A 15365-nucleotide genomic window follows, 5' to 3' on the forward strand; every position below is an offset into this window, starting at 1 on the left:
GAGTTCAGCCCTGAAAACTTTGGACTCCGTGGCTTTTCACTGCTGGATTATCCTTGGGTTTATCTTAGGGCGCCACACGACCTCTCAAGGCCGCAGCTCTGGGCTTTTCTGACGAGCACGGGGACTTTGAGGCCACGGTGGAGAAACCCGGGCTGAAGCCTGCAGACATCCTCCATGCTTGCAAGACCCAGGTGGCCGAGCTGGAGCTGTGGCTGCACCAAGCCAACGTGGCATTCGAGCCGGAAACATTAAACGCGGACATGCAGCAGTTGGTGGAACAGCAGCTGGTAGGGTGCCAGGTAAGGCCGATGGGCCGGAGTTGGTGGCCTGCCTCTTCACCAATCACCTGCCAAGAATGGGTGAATTTCCTTTAAAGCAGCAGTGTGTCTCTTCCTGTTACTCTGCCCCCTGTGTTTGTCTTGGCCTCAACTTTTTGTCCTCTGGGTAATTCTTTGAGGAGATTTACGTACTCAGGGCATTTGGAGAGACGGTCGTGGTAAGAGCTCTAGAATCTAGAGTCCAAGTCCAGCCCCCCCTCACGTTAACTGAACTTGAGGATGTTGGCTTTTCACCTCGTTTTTCTCATGGGTTAGGTTATCTCCTAGGACTTTGACAGGGTTAAAGGAGATAAGGTACAAGAACCAGTGTCTAGTGTATCAAGTATATAAAAAGTGCTCAATAAATGCTGTTATTTATTTTCATAATAAGTTCTTTGAATTTTCGTTCATCTGAAATGAAACCGAATATCGTTATTTGCAAGATTGCACGTACAGTGTAAAAGGGCTTTGCTGCCATTTTACTGTGAATGCTCCTACTCTTTCTTGGGGCTGGGGCGTGGGGAAGAGACAGCCTTTAGTCACTTTGAGTAGTGCTGCTGACTCAGCCCGAAGGTTGGGATCCCTGTATCCCTCCAGAGAGAAGCCAGAAGGATGACATCACGGCAGCATAATGGAGTGTCACGATGGCTGAGGTGTCTTCTCCGAGGGTGCAGAGACCAGCTTTGGCCTGATGTCTGATTGGCTCACGTGTCTGCCATAGCAGACGCCAGGAATGAGGACTTCCTCCGAGAGTACCCCATCACACTGGCCCGGCCACAGGGAGCTCCTCCCACTGGAGCCCGTTTTGGGGTCGGAGGGAGCCCAACCTTGTTCGTCCTTTCTCCGCTCAGGCCCATAGTCTTACAATATCCAGCGCCTGCCTCATGTGGGGGACCCAGGTGGGCAGGCTGACCTCCTTCCCCAGCCAGCTAGCTCCCCACCTCAGACCCCAAAAGTCAGCTCTTGATGGGGTGGGTTCACTTAAATGCTAGCACCACTGCTTGGCCTGGATGACGAGGCACGGGGGAGTCTGGAAAAGGTGCTACCGCACCGGGCAGCGTTGTGCTGAATTGAACCTGAGGTGTTGGAGACGTTGAGTCCCAGCCACTTGCAGCCATCTGGGACCGATATGCCAATTGGGTAGACCCTATGCGGATTCCTAGGTCACCCGAGAGAATCCCTTCCCGAGGCCACTTGTAGAGAGCTCAAGTATGTGGGGGCTGCTTAAGGGAAGGACACAACCACAAGGTGGCAGCAGCACACAGCAAGCTTTATTTGGGCAGGATCTTAAGGGATGGGAAAGTCCCTCTCTTCAGGCGCCCTTTTAGTGGCTTGGAATGGCGGTGGGACCCCAACCTGGAAGGGGAGGAGGGCAAAGGGACACTCAGGGGAGCCAGGAATCCAGAGGGGCTCGTGTATCTAGGTGACGTCAGAGAGTTCCAGGGGGCAAGAGAGGCTACGGTCTTCTAGAGCCCCAGAGTTTGTCTTAACCATGGCAGGCAGATGGAGGGTCCCGCCTTGAGTTTGGTGCCAGTAGGATTGGAGCTAATGGTTCTGGCCTGCTGTGAAAAAATAAGCAACATAGGGACCAATACGCAGGGGCCATCTTTGGCTCATTTATATAACACCATGGCACGCGCAACTTAATACTGAAACCTATAAGAAGCCTTATAGTAGTCTGTAAAAAACATTAAGTTCCCCGTGGGAGAAGGTCCAAGGAGAGGAACAAACAGATAAGTCGAGAACAAATTATATTTGGTAATTTAATATTTGAGAAGAAATGTTCAGCCTTGATTATTAAAAACATGTGAATCAAAACAGCTACTGTTTTGTTTCTCTGTTATACCGGCAAAAATTATGTCATCCTGGAAAACTCTGGATCTGCTAATGTCTGATAATTCTGTCTGATTGGCTCAATGTTTTGGGGTCAGCTGTCAGCATATAAAGTGTCCCACCTGGTTTGACCGCGGTTTGTGAGATCGAGCCCCATGTTGGTCTCTGTGCTGACAGCCTGGAGCCTGCGTGGGATTCATTCTCTCTCTCTCTCTCTCTCTCTCTCTCTCCCTCTCTCTCTCTCTCTCTCTCTCCCCCCCGTCCCCCTCCCCCTCCCCCTCCCTCCCTCTCTCTCTCTCTCTCTGCCCTTCCCCAGCTCATGCTAGCGTGTGCACGTGCTCGCTCGCTCCGTCTCTCAAACATTTTTAAAAAGCTAAATGGTGGGGCACCTGGGTGGCTCAGTTGGTTAAGCGTCCGACTCTTGATTTCAGCTCAGGTCATGATCTCGTGGTTTGTGAATTCAAGCCCCGCATCGGGCTCTGCACCGACAGTTGGGAGCCTGCTGAGGATTCTGTCTCTCTCCCTCTCTCTCTGCTCCACTCATTCTCTCGCTCTCGCTTTAAGAAAAAAAAAAAAAAAAAAGCTGAATGGAGGAAAAGAGCACAAAATTATAGTACATTCTCTTTGTAGCCAGTCTAAAATCTGTGATTACATATTATTTATGCTTACAAGAGTCTGTACAGGATACAAGTAGTTTGCTTGGATAGAGGAGTTATCAGAATAGATTGCTTGAAAATCTGTTTTAAGGACAGTTTTTCCTAAGTTTCTCTCAAGGGGCTGAACAACTTCTCAGGCACACGCCAAGTTTTAGCCCCAGTGATCCCGGGGCTAGAATGTGAGTTTGCATGTTGCTGCCATATGGTATGCCAGTCAGTTGACGTGACCGCGTGGGCTCCAGAGCCACAGGAGACAGCAAACTTGATCTGTTGGGAGGAATACAGTGACATTGACTTACAGGGAAACTTACTTCATCTGGCTGATTTATTTTTAGATCTGTGTGTAAATTGGCCAGCGGTATCAATGACTAAGTGTTTTAGGTTCCAAATTATTTCTTCTGTGATCTTCTTCGGATGTTTTGGAAGTTTATTTGACTTGAAAAAGAGGAGGCAAAGATCAAGGGAAAGAACTTTCAAAGGCTTCTGTGCAAATTTTGTCTTTTTATTATTATTACTACTCGACACTCGGATTGCAACAGGAAAAGGTTAGGATAGTGGGGAGAAGATGACACTAGTCGAGCACTGGCCAGAGCGAATGGATTTTAACTCTTAACTCCTCCAAGGGACCCTTAGGAGGTAAGTTCTGTTATTACCCCCATTTTACAGACGACTGAAGGCACACTCGTACAAAGGAAGGTGCCCACGTTTACCCGGCTGCTAAGTGGCAGGGCTGGGATCTGACCTCACAGAGTCTAGTTCCAGTGTCTGTGTTTTTTTTGTTTTTACGTTTATTTGTTTACTTAAGTAATCTACACCCACCACGGGGCTCGAACTCAGTACCCTTAAGATCAAGAGTCGCGAGCTCTTCCAACTGAGCCAGCCAGGCGCCGCAGGGTCTGTGTTCTTAACCACTATGCTGTGCTGGATACATTCAGCTGTATTTTCTAAAGTGATTATGGAGTCACTTAGATTATTGTGGGGAGTGACATCTGCAAGTTGGGTTGGCTCAGTGGCACCCCTGTCCAAAAGCTCAGGAGTTATGTGGAAATCGTCCTTGGTGTTTTCCCAAGCCCCTTCCAGTCTGTGTTTCTGAGACTTGTTGTGTACGGTAGGTAGACAGAGTGAATCTGACTCATGGTAGAGTATAATACTTGTTCAAGACCAAAACCTTGAATGATGAAACGATTTTGTTTCCAAGGCCATGCTAACAGAAATCGAGCACAAGGTTGCGTCTCTGCTGGAGAGCTGCAAAGATCGGGGGCCGGGAGACAGTGGGGCCACTCATCAGGAGGCTGAAGCTCTTTCCTTGAAGCTGAAGACTGTGAAGTGCAATTTGGAAAAAGTCCAGATCATGCTTCAGGAGAAATACAATGAAGACCAGGTAAGACACGGCCACGTATAGACGTGAGTGGGTAGATGATCTGATAGAACCACCAGGAAGGAATTCTGGCAGAGGTGATAAGACAGCCACAGAAGAAATTCTACTACGTAAGAGAGAATGAAGCATCTTCAAACTGTAAGGGAAGGTTGTACTGACTTGTGTTACTGATTCCATTGTGCCCTGCAGCTTTCCTACCTAGGCTCTTGTTAGGGACGGCGTTGGTCTGCATTGGGTTGGTTTGACTGGCTTGATGGTTCTCACTGGTAATGAGGTGTGGTGTAGGCCCTCTTCGTAAAAGAAAGATAAGGTTTAAAGGTAATGTGTCACCCCACTTGACTGGAAAATGAAGGGCCAATAGTGAAGATTAAAATTTCTTTTTGAGAAGCTTAAAGTTAGACATCAGAAATAGAAAAACTGTTTCCAGGATACGTTCTGTTATTTGCAAATACATATACTGATGGAAGTGGCATGCAGTTGAACTGTTCTCGTGACTTTTAAAAGCATTCTGTATAAATGCAAATGCATGTCTTATGAGTAGAGCCTTACTATATAAGATTTGCATCTATACTTAGGAGATGGTGGTTCCTACTCAAAGGACTTACATTCACAGAAATAAGATTGGCTGCAGATACACAAACTCTGTGGTTCCCCTTTCATCCTCATATGTCCTCTCTTTTGAAAAAATGTTTTGGACCTATGGGAAATTTGCATTTATAAGCATTAGTACTATTTCTCTTTTCAGGGTGTGTGTGTTTTACTTTGTTCTTAAAACAGAGAAGCAATACATTTCCTAGTTTTTAGTAATTCATTGGATGAATTACACTGAGAAAATTAAATGACCACTTCAGGGGCGCCTGGGTGGCTCAGTCGGTCAAGCATCCGACTTTGGCTCGGGTCGTGATCTCACACCCTGTGAGTTCAAGCCCCACGTCGGGCTCTGTGCTGACAGCTCAGAGCCTGGAGCCTGCTTCGGATTCTGTGTCTCCCTCTCTCTCCGCCCCTCCCCTGCTCGCACTCTGTCTCCCTCTCAAAAATAAACATTTAAAAAAATAAATAAAATGACCACTTCATCAAACGTAGTGGTTTTTTGAAGTTGTTTTGAAACAACTACCTCAAATCATAGTATATACTTGTAATAAATAATGAAACCTAGTCACTTCATATAAAACTTTCCCATTATGCGGTCTCATTAGTAGAACTAAAAAAAAGGGAGTCATTTTTTAAATAGTGTGCCATCATAAAATGTTTTGCAGCATTCTGCCACACTAAAGAAACCTTCAGAGCATCAAAATGATCTTCAACCAGATAACCTTTCTGAACTTGAACCTGTTGTAAGTGAAAGGCCACAATTCAGCAGACAAAAAGATTTCCAGCAGCAACAGGTAATTGCAGCCCTTAACCAGATATAAGGATAAGAATAAAGGTTTCCGTACGGAATTTCCCTTTGAACTAAGTACCAAACTGCTCCTGGAGGGTGTGTGTGAGTGGTAAGCATTTACTGCAACACCCACCTTGCTTTCGCCTTCTGCAGGTGGGGACACTCTAACTTTGCTATTTTATTGATTTGCATCTTATTTCAAACTAAGTAAATACCTTCAGGGGGACTTACCTCTCTAACCATAACACCTCTTTCCCTATTGTTTCTAAACGTGTTTTGCATATTTTAGGGGACTTTCCATGTGTGTAGCATATATTGTAATATTTACTTGATCATTGTGTGAATACTTGAAGTAGGTTTTTGAGAAATAAAAGTTAAGGGGAACAAGCAAGCAAGAAAGGGAAACAGTAGATAATAATTTAGGAAATGGTTCAAAATGAGATGCTCTCAACAGAAGAAACCGTTGGCTGTCATTGGAAAACTTTGACTGGACCATTTGAATCTCATTCAATGATAGGTCCCGGAGTTAAAACCAACGGAACAGAAAGATTTCATCAAATTCGTAGAATTTAATGCTAAGAAAATACGGCCCCAGTTTTGCCAACCTGATAAAGATACAACTCAGAAATCATCTGAGAGGTAAGACGTTTTTAGAGTTGGACATTCAGCTGTGGTTGGGAGAATTCAGAGCATTTCTTCTTAAATCACTTCTAAAACTCTTACCGAATGCAACCAAAATGATCTGTTGATTATTCTTTTCACCTTTTATTTCCCTTTAAAAGCATTAAGGCATCTAGCCCCGCAAAGGATGCTCCAGACTCGGTCTTGTCAACTCAGGGCCAAAGTGGGGATAAGTGGCAATATCTACGTCACGAACTGTCATCAAAGATCGGGCTACCGCTACCTCAGCTTGTGCAGCCTCAGGTCAGTGGATGTGACGCACACGGTGTAAATCATAAATACGTTTGTCTTTGAAAATGCAACAAGCATTCATTAAGTACCCGTATACGTGTTCCGCGTTAGGCAGAAATAAAATCGTTGGTTTTCAGAAAGCGAAGATGTCAAGTGGGTTTTTCATCTGGCCGACCCTTTTTCACCCCCCTGGAAGTCTGCGTGAAGTGCCACTCCTTTGTGCTTTTGTGGCACTCTGAGCTTCCCTAATCACAGCTCTTACGATACTGAGTACCTGTTTATTTGTCTGTATTCCCCCATTAAGTGGTATAGGAAGAAAAGACCATGTCTGCCTGGTTCACATTTGAGTGCCTGGCACAGTATCTGAAACATTGTGAAGTCTCAGTTTCAATATGTTGAATGAATAAAGGAATAATATGTTTTTTTTAAAAACACTTTTTTAATGTTTTAATTGTTAACTGTTTTAATTGTTTAATGTTTTAATGACACAATGCTCTATTAGCGTCATTCATTCATCAAGATGATTTGGAATCTACAGTGTGCCAGGTACCTGTGTCCCACAAACACGCTGTCTTACTGCCGTCACAGTTCTTAATCATGCTGGGCCAGCTGCTGCTGGATTTCTCTCTGAGCAGGGAGCCCGTGAGCAGATTAACACTGTTGGTCACAGCTATCAAGCTTCTGCCTTCAACTTTGCACCCAACCTGCCTGGGCAAAGGTTACCGCCTGTTGCCCAGTTCTCCAGTCTGGTGGGAACTTTCCTGTTCTATTCTGCCGAGAACCTTTTCTGGTCTATTGATGTTGAATTAAACTCATTGGCTTTAGTCTTGGTTTCTCCTCGTCATACACACTGTAACGCGTATATTGTTCTCTTTCCATCCGCAGAACATCATCAGTTCTTTTCCCCAGGCAGAATCTGACACCACCCCACTCTGTTTCTTTGTATTTATTAGTTTTCTAATTTGAAAAGGGAATTAACTCTGAATCTTTCTGTCTTCTAGAGTCACAGCTAATTTTTAATGCTTATTTAGCTTTCCAATAACAGATCAAGATGCAAGCCTGTACCTGGAGGGGACTATTCTAAGAGTTGGCTCTATACCAGGGGTCTACCAATAAATGGGAAGAGAAACCGCTAACCTCATAACGTGAATGGCATTGCTACCAAATTGAAACATTAGTGATTTTACTCTATTTTCAAGTTATGGTTTATCTTGCCTCATTTTGTTATCTCAATAGACCCTCAAGTGTCTAAGTGAAGCTTTTCATGACCTTTCAAAGCTGTCCACAATATTTAAAATTTAATTTTTTCTTACAAGTGACAAGGTAGACAAAAACATTTACCAAGAAAGTAACTTGGAAGATAGCAAGTGAAAAAGCATTTTTGCTGTTTAACGTTAACAGCAGCAGGATCTCAAATTGTAATGAGGTTTCTCTTTTCATATAGGTTGCCACAAATATGAGTATTCTACCCAGCGTGAGTGTGTATAACTTTAGATACCCAACAACTGAAGAACTGAAAACATATACCACACAGCTTGAAGACCTGCGTCAAGAGGCAAATAATCTTCAGACCCAGGTAGCAGCTTCACATTACATATTTTCCTCACTGCAGTATCAAAAAAGAAGGGAAATGTGACATTGTAAATTAGCCATCATTTTTTAAATTGAATAAATGGTAGAATCCATGGTGGAATGGGTCCTAGAATTGCAAGTAGAGTTTATCTCTTGCCGACTCTGATGACTGTGGTAGCACCTGCCGAGACCACCATGTACAAAGATCATTGAACCCAAGTCTAAGATCGGCAGCAACGAGGATCGTTGTTGATTAGTACTGTCTGCAGTGGTGCTCTGTGATTGGAAGGGTAAGGAAGGAGGGGAGTATTGACAAGATTTCCAACCTTGACTAAGCTGAATGCTGAAACGGTGTGCTGGGTAATGTTAAGTATCAACCAGAGAAGACCATGGAAATAGAATCTAAATTGGGGTGATTACTAGCTTTCGCATGCTTCTAAATATCTTGTGCCTGGTCAAGAATTCAGGGTGTTCATTGGTAAAGAAAAAGAGGTGGCTCCAACAGCTTATGCTAAAATGTAAGGAGACCTTGTGGCTCCCAAACTCACTAGGACACAATCGCACAACCCTAGGTGCCTCCCTTGAAGTTGTACATCTAAGGATGGCCTCAATTCTCACAATCAGCCCATATATAACACTTCTAATTTCCACCCCCACTCCACAGCCCATCCATATCTTTTTTTATTGAGATGTAACTGACATATTAGCTTCAGGTGTCCACCATAATGATTCAATATTTGTATATTTTGTGAAATGATCACCACAATGAATCTAACATCCATCACCACATACAGTTACAAAAATGTTTTTCCTGAACTGAGAACTTTTAAGATCTATTCTCTTGACAACTTTCAAATATGTAACACAGTATTTATTAACTGTAGTTACCATGCCTTGCCTACCATCTATCTTTAAGATACTGTACCTCTTCCCAATCATCCCTTTCAAATGTCTTCTTTTCCTTCTCCAGGCTGTACTTGATTCCATTAACCCACTTTCTCCTACCTTACAATGTGGGAGGCAGGGAGCCGTGGGTAGAGGGATAGTATGCTTTCCTTGGGACCACACTTTCCTTGGGACCACACTTAGCCCCGCTAAGGAAGTCCTTCATCTTGTTATTTACCTCTTAATTCCATTTCAATGGTTACTCACTACCAAGCGTTGAGTTTCTTAAACTTGTTTTTCTCAGACTTAACATCTTAATTGTATTTGTTTATTCTTCTACCTGAGTCACAAAGTGTTCAAAACAACCAATTATAAAAAAGTATAACGTAAATTGTAAACCATAACAAAACCAGGGAAAATGGAGGCTCAGGAAGGCAAGGAATCCTAATATTTATTTTTTTCTTTTTTCCTCTTGATTCAGGAAAACATGACAGAAGAAACATACATAAATTTGGATAAAAAATTATTTGAACTATTTCTGACCCTCAGTCAGTGCCTTGCCAGTGTGGAGGAGATGCTGCAGACACCTGGGCTCTTCAGAGAGGATGTCTGTGCTCGGCAGGTGCACTACGAGGTAAGGAATTTCCAATAAAGCCCATGTGTTGGCCGTTGCTGCAAACAGCCCGCTGTTTAAGCCAGAGCTGAAGCCTCTTAAAGTCACGCTGTTTAAGCCAGAGCTGAAGCCTCTTAAAGTCATAGTCTATTCACTGTGTCTTTCCTTCTCACCTCTTCGCAGACACTGGCTCTTGAGTTGAAAAAACTTTACTTAGCTATGGGTGATAAGAAGGATGATCTTTTGAAAGCCATGACTTGGTCCGGGAAGAACGCCGACTTGTTCCATGAATGTTTTAATAACCTCCAAGTCTACCTGGAGCACACCCAGGCCACAGCTGCCTCTAGGAGCAAGTCCCTAAAAGCTGGCCTCGACTATAACCACAGTTATCAGGTACAGGGCTAGGCGCTCAGCCTACTTTGGCACTGTTTCATGTTAATTTCTATTCATTCCTATTCCTGGTGGCAGTCATGATTAGGAATTGCTAAGGAAAGTGGTGAGAGGTTCTTTCTGTGAAGGTCTTTAGATTAGTTCGGTGCCTGTGTTTGGAGACCATTTGAAAGCGAGGTCCTTCCCAAAGTTACGATATGAATTTGTTAGATCGGGCAATGAACCGTTTCTTTCCTGTGTTACATTTAGTCATTCATGATTGTCCTAGGGGAGGATTTCTCAGTAACAGGGAGCCATTAAAGTTTTTTTTTTTAATTTTTTTAATGTTTTTATTTATTTTTGAGAAGAAAGAGACAGAGCATGAGCAAGGGAGGGGTAGAGACACAGAATCCGAAGCAGGCTCCAGGCTCTGAGCTGTCAGCACAGAGCCTGACGCGGGGATCAAAGTCACAACCTGTGAGATCATGACGTGAGCCGAAGTCGATCGCTTAACTGCCTGAGCCACCCACACGCCCCAACCATTAAAGTTTTTGAGCCAAAGAAGGACAGTCTGTGTATGTTTCAGGTAGATTCACCTGGCTGTTAACTACTGTGGATTAGAGGACAGACTTGAGGCAAGCAGACAGACAATTCTAGTAGTTTCCTAACTAGAGAAAAAGAAATGAAACACAACACCACTTATGAAGGAGTCTTGCCTGTAAAGTCAAACCTCAATCTGATCACGTAAAATAGACACAAGAGAAGAGCATTGCAGCACTGTGGAAGGGGGGGTCAGCCAAATCCAGACCGTGGGAAGCTGTATAGAGTAAAAGACCTGTGTTTTCACCATCCCACCCAAAACCGCAGGAATAAACAAGAGAGATGGTTGGGGAGCCTGCAGATCACAAGAGACTTAACACATGTATTAGTCCCTTGCAACCTGTTGGACCTCATTTAGATTCCAATTCAAACAAACCAAAAGGAAAAATTAGAGCTAATTAGAGAAATGTGAACCCTTTCCTATAGCTAATGATACTAGGGAATGGTTGTTGGTTTGTAATATTAAAAAAAATTTTTTTTAACATTTATTTTTGAGAGAGAGAGGGAGAGAGAGACAGAAAGCTTGCAGGGGAGAGGCAGAGAGAGAGGGAGACACAGAATCCGAAGCAGGCTCCAAGCTCTGAGCTGTCAGCACAGCCCGACATGGGGCTCGAACTCCCAAGCTGTGAGATCATGACCTGAGCTGAAGTTGGACGCTTAACCGACTGAGCCACTCAGGCGCCCCAATTTTGTACTGTTTTTAAAGGGAGGAATCCTTATCTTTTAAAAACACATATTGAAACTTACCGTGATGAAATATCTGTGATTTGTTTCAAAATATTCTGAGGGGAAGGAGATTAGATATAGTTAAGAAGGCTCAGGGGAGGGCACAGAGCAGAGATGACCAGTCACAAGTCAATAATTGTTAAAGCTAGGCAATTCCTCTATTTTGGTATATGTTTGGAACTTCTGTTAGCATAAAAATTAAAGGACGGCTAAATTTTTTGTAAGGTATTAAAGGGGCCCGCATGAGATTCTTACTGTTTGTTGCATTTATCTTCCTATACAGAATGAAATAAAGCGATTGTATGATCAACTTACTAAGAATAAAACATCTTTACAACAGTCTTTGAATGAAATTAGTGGCCAGAGTATTGATGAACAGCTTCAGGTAATCAAGTCAAAACAATTACACTGATCTGACCTTGGACCAAAGAGTTTTGTGTAGAAGCTGTGTTTCTGAAGCACTTTCCTTTGGGAGCAGTGGCAAGGCTAGAGTAAACAATAGAAATGAGAACTCTTTATGTGGACCTTTAAAAATATCTCGTAAGTAGTACCTTATGAAGAGTAAATTAAACCAACACAACACCATGGTCACCTATCAAGGCAGAAATGGAAGTTTGTGCAGGGTCAGTGAGAGTATTAGGAAATGAGGCCCCCATTCTCTCGGGAGGAGAATTTGTCCAGCTTCTCAGGATCGGTTGGCTATAAATCAGAATTTTACGTGGGAATGCGCTTCCACCCACAGTAGGCTCACTTCATTCATTTATTCAGCAAGTATGAATTGAGGACCTTCTGTGGACAGATAGTGCTATAGGTGTTGCACTTATCCTAAGGAAGGAAGACAAGGGCATAGAGAAACGTGTATATAAATACTCAAGGATGGACCTAGCAGCACTGCTTGAACTAAAAACGCTTCATAGCCCAAAAGCCATTAAGAGCAGACTCTTAGAAAAGCAGTGTGGGTCCATTTGCAAGGAGTCCGGTATTTGTACTGATTTGCAGAGCAGCTGGTAAGTAAGGAGGCAGCCTGCAGAACGGAGTGATGTGTGCGTTCATTAAGTTTAAGGATGTGCACATGTACTTCTGGTCCGTGCTTCAAACGTGTTGGGGACAAATTTTCCGGGAGAAGCTGGAGGTGAGGGAGGAGAAGTGGGACTTTCATTTCTCCCTTAATTTTTTCTGTACGGTTTCATTCTTTTACAATGAATATGTGCACTTCTCTGGCTTCTGAAAGGGTTTGCTTTTTTGCATTGTCTCTCACTGTAGAAAGCAGATGTGTATACAGTGGAGCTGCAGAACTCCGAGAGCCGAGTGGCAAAACTAAGAGACGAAGGGGAGAGGCTTTGTTTACCTTACGTGTTACTGCAAGAGGTTTACAAATTAGAGGTATGTGTGAGCAGAAAACATTCGGTCAGTGAATCACTATGATTATAAGGGAGTGAGACTTTCTTGTTCTTCCAGAAAGAGAGTTCAGGTTTGTTCTCCAAAGAGAGTTTAGCTTTGTTCTCCATCTGGATTATTTTCGTGGTTGGATGAAAACGTTCTTTCTTTTCAGGATGTGCTTGACAGTATGTGGGGAATCTTGAGAGCTCGGTACACAGAACTCAGCAGCCCTTTCATCACTGAGAGCCAGCAAGATGCCTTATTGCAAGGCATGGTGGAACTAATGGCTATTGGAAAGGAAAAGCTTGCTCATGACCACTTAAAACAACCCAAAAGTAAAGATGCCTTACAGGCTCAAATACAGAATCACAAGGTAAGACGCGTGGGTCAGATTACCTTTTCATAGACTTGAAGTCTTTCTGACTTAACCATAGAGCATCCATTTCTTCCTTGGTGAAATATACATTGTTCATTCATTCATTCATGCATTCATTCACTCTTTGTTTGAACTAACATCAATTAGACGGCTTACTGGATATCAGGAACTCCGCTGACCTCTAAGGATGTGATTGTGAGGGAAAACAGATATAGTTCCTTACGTTCACGGAGCTTTTGGTTGAAAGAGAGACATTTATGAACAAGTCATTCCAAACAAATTTAAAATTAAAATTGAGACACATGCTTTCAGAGCATTTAAGAGGGGAAATTGAATTCAGGAGATTAGGGAAGGCTTTCCTGAGAACTGAGGCCAAAAAAAATCTATACCTCAATATATAAATGTATATCTAGTGTAATGCTACAATAAATCTTTTAGTTGTCCATTCATTTTATTACATAACAGCCTCATGATCACCACCTAAAGATATGTAGTAATTTAAGTACTGATGCAAAAAAATAAAAAGGGAAAGACCATTTCTGCCTCCAACAAGCTGAACTCTAGGCGTGTGATAAGGAGACCTTGTGCTAAGAAATCCAAAGGTAAATATTCTGTAAAGAATGGAGGGGGAAAGGAAAAAATAATATTATGGATATCTACAGTGAGTCAGGATTTGTGCTGGATGCTTTTTTTTTTTTTTTTTTTTTTTAAATTTTTTTTTTCAACGTTTATTTTTGGGACAGAGAGAGACAGAGCATGAACGGGGGAGGGGCAGAGAGAGAGGGAGACACAGAATCGGAAACAGGCTCCAGGCTCTGAGCCATCAGCCCAGAGCCCGACGCGGGGCTCGAACTCAAGGACGGCAAGATCGTGACCTGGCTGAAGTCGGACGCTTAATCGACTGCGCCACCCAGGCGCCCCTGTGCTGGATGCTTTTATAAACCTTCTACATACCCTTTTCAAGGGAGTAGGAGAAAGGATTCGCATAAGAAGTTCCTCCAGACAATTAGAAGAGGCAGCTGACTATGCAAATGGAGGAGAACCATGTGAAGCTAAAGACTTCCTGTGTAAAGGTTCTTAAAGTGTTGTTCTGGGAGCTTTCACATACCAGGATCCCAACAGACCCTGTCAACAAATTCCTTGTACTTGGCCATGTTATTGAGTAGAAAATCAAGCCAGAGTGTAGGAACCTCTGGCTGTTCCATGTGTGGGCTTCTTGGGCTCACTCATCTATCCATCCAATTTAGTGTCTTGAAATTAATCGGCCATGTCAGTATCGACCTTTTTGTAAAGTTTCTTAAAACTTAGAGTAACTGGGGGTGCCTGGGTGGCCAGTCGGTTTTAAGTGTCCGGCTTCGGCTCAGGTCGTGATCTCATGGTTCATGAGTTCGAGCCCCATGTCAGGCTCTGTGCTGACAGTTCACAGCCTGGAGCCAGCTTCGGGTTCTGTATCTCCCTCTCTCTCTGCTCCTCCCTTGCTTACATGTGGTCTCTCTCTCTCAAAAATAAATAAAGACTTAAAAAAAAATTAAAAACTCAGAGTAACTGATTTAGGAAGATCTCACTGGAAATTGAAATTGGCTAACACTGTTTGCCCTTTAACGTGGACTGTTTTATGGAAAATGTTACTTAGGAGGATTTTTCTTTATGACTTGTTAAAATGCCATTAGTGTTAAAGACTAATGGGTACACAGTCAATTTTCTTTCCTCTTATGTGTGACTCTGCATGGCTGTCTTGGGATATTTTTTTTTTTAATTTTTTTTTTCAACGTTTATTTATTTTTGGGACAGAAAGAGACAGAGCATGAACGGGGGAGGGGCAGAGAGAGAGGGAGACACAGAATCGGAAACAGGCTCCAGGCTCTGAGCCATCAGCCCAGAGCCTGACGCGGGGCTCGAACTCACGGACCGCGAGATCGTGACCTGGCTGAAGTCGGACGCTTAACCGACTGCGCCACCCAGGCGCCCCTTGTCTTGGGATTTAAAAGCAAATACACCTGGGGCGCCTGGGTGGCTCAGTCAGTTAAGCATCTGACCTCAGCTCAAGACATGATCTCACTGTTGGTGGGTTTGAGCCCCGCGTTGGGCTCTATGCTGACAGCTCAGAGCCTGGAGCCTGCTTCAGATTCTGTATTTCCCGCTCTCTTTGCCCCTCCCCCACTCACACTCTGTCTCTCTCTGTCTCTTGAAAATAAATAAATGTTAGAAAAAAAATTTAGGGGTGCCTGGGTGGCTCAGTGGGCTAAGCGTCCGACTTCGGCTCAGGTCATGATCTCACAGTTTGTGGGTTCGAGCCCCACGTCGGGCTCTGTGCTGACAGCTCAGAGCCTGGAGCCTGCTTCAGATTCTGTGTCTCCCTCTCTCTCT

General features: G+C 43.6%; 1 protein-coding gene across 16 annotated transcripts in view; it reads left to right on the top strand.

Moving 5' to 3' along the window:
- Positions 1–15365, top strand: part of SYNE2 (spectrin repeat containing nuclear envelope protein 2) — a 345027-nt gene that overhangs the window by 242321 nt on the left and 87341 nt on the right. For 15 of the 16 annotated variants that reach the window (XM_045060037.1, XM_045060046.1, XM_045060047.1 and 12 more), the window contains 11 exons: positions 69–299; positions 4005–4187; positions 5441–5569; positions 6083–6204; positions 6348–6489; positions 7922–8053; positions 9416–9568; positions 9731–9940; positions 11526–11627; positions 12506–12625; positions 12795–12995. In XM_045060037.1, coding sequence (XP_044915972.1) covers positions 69–299; positions 4005–4187; positions 5441–5569; positions 6083–6204; positions 6348–6489; positions 7922–8053; positions 9416–9568; positions 9731–9940; positions 11526–11627; positions 12506–12625; positions 12795–12995 — 1725 coding nt within the window. Of the gene's footprint in view, positions 1–68; positions 300–3140; positions 3443–4004; positions 4188–5440; positions 5570–6082; positions 6205–6347; positions 6490–7921; positions 8054–9415; positions 9569–9730; positions 9941–11525; positions 11628–12505; positions 12626–12794; positions 12996–15365 lie in introns of those variants that run through there. The other variant, XM_045060051.1, reaches the window with a different exon arrangement.

This window comes from Felis catus, chromosome B3 (genome assembly GCF_018350175.1).
Source record: "Felis catus isolate Fca126 chromosome B3, F.catus_Fca126_mat1.0, whole genome shotgun sequence".
Classification (NCBI taxonomy): domain Eukaryota; kingdom Metazoa; phylum Chordata; class Mammalia; order Carnivora; family Felidae; genus Felis; species Felis catus.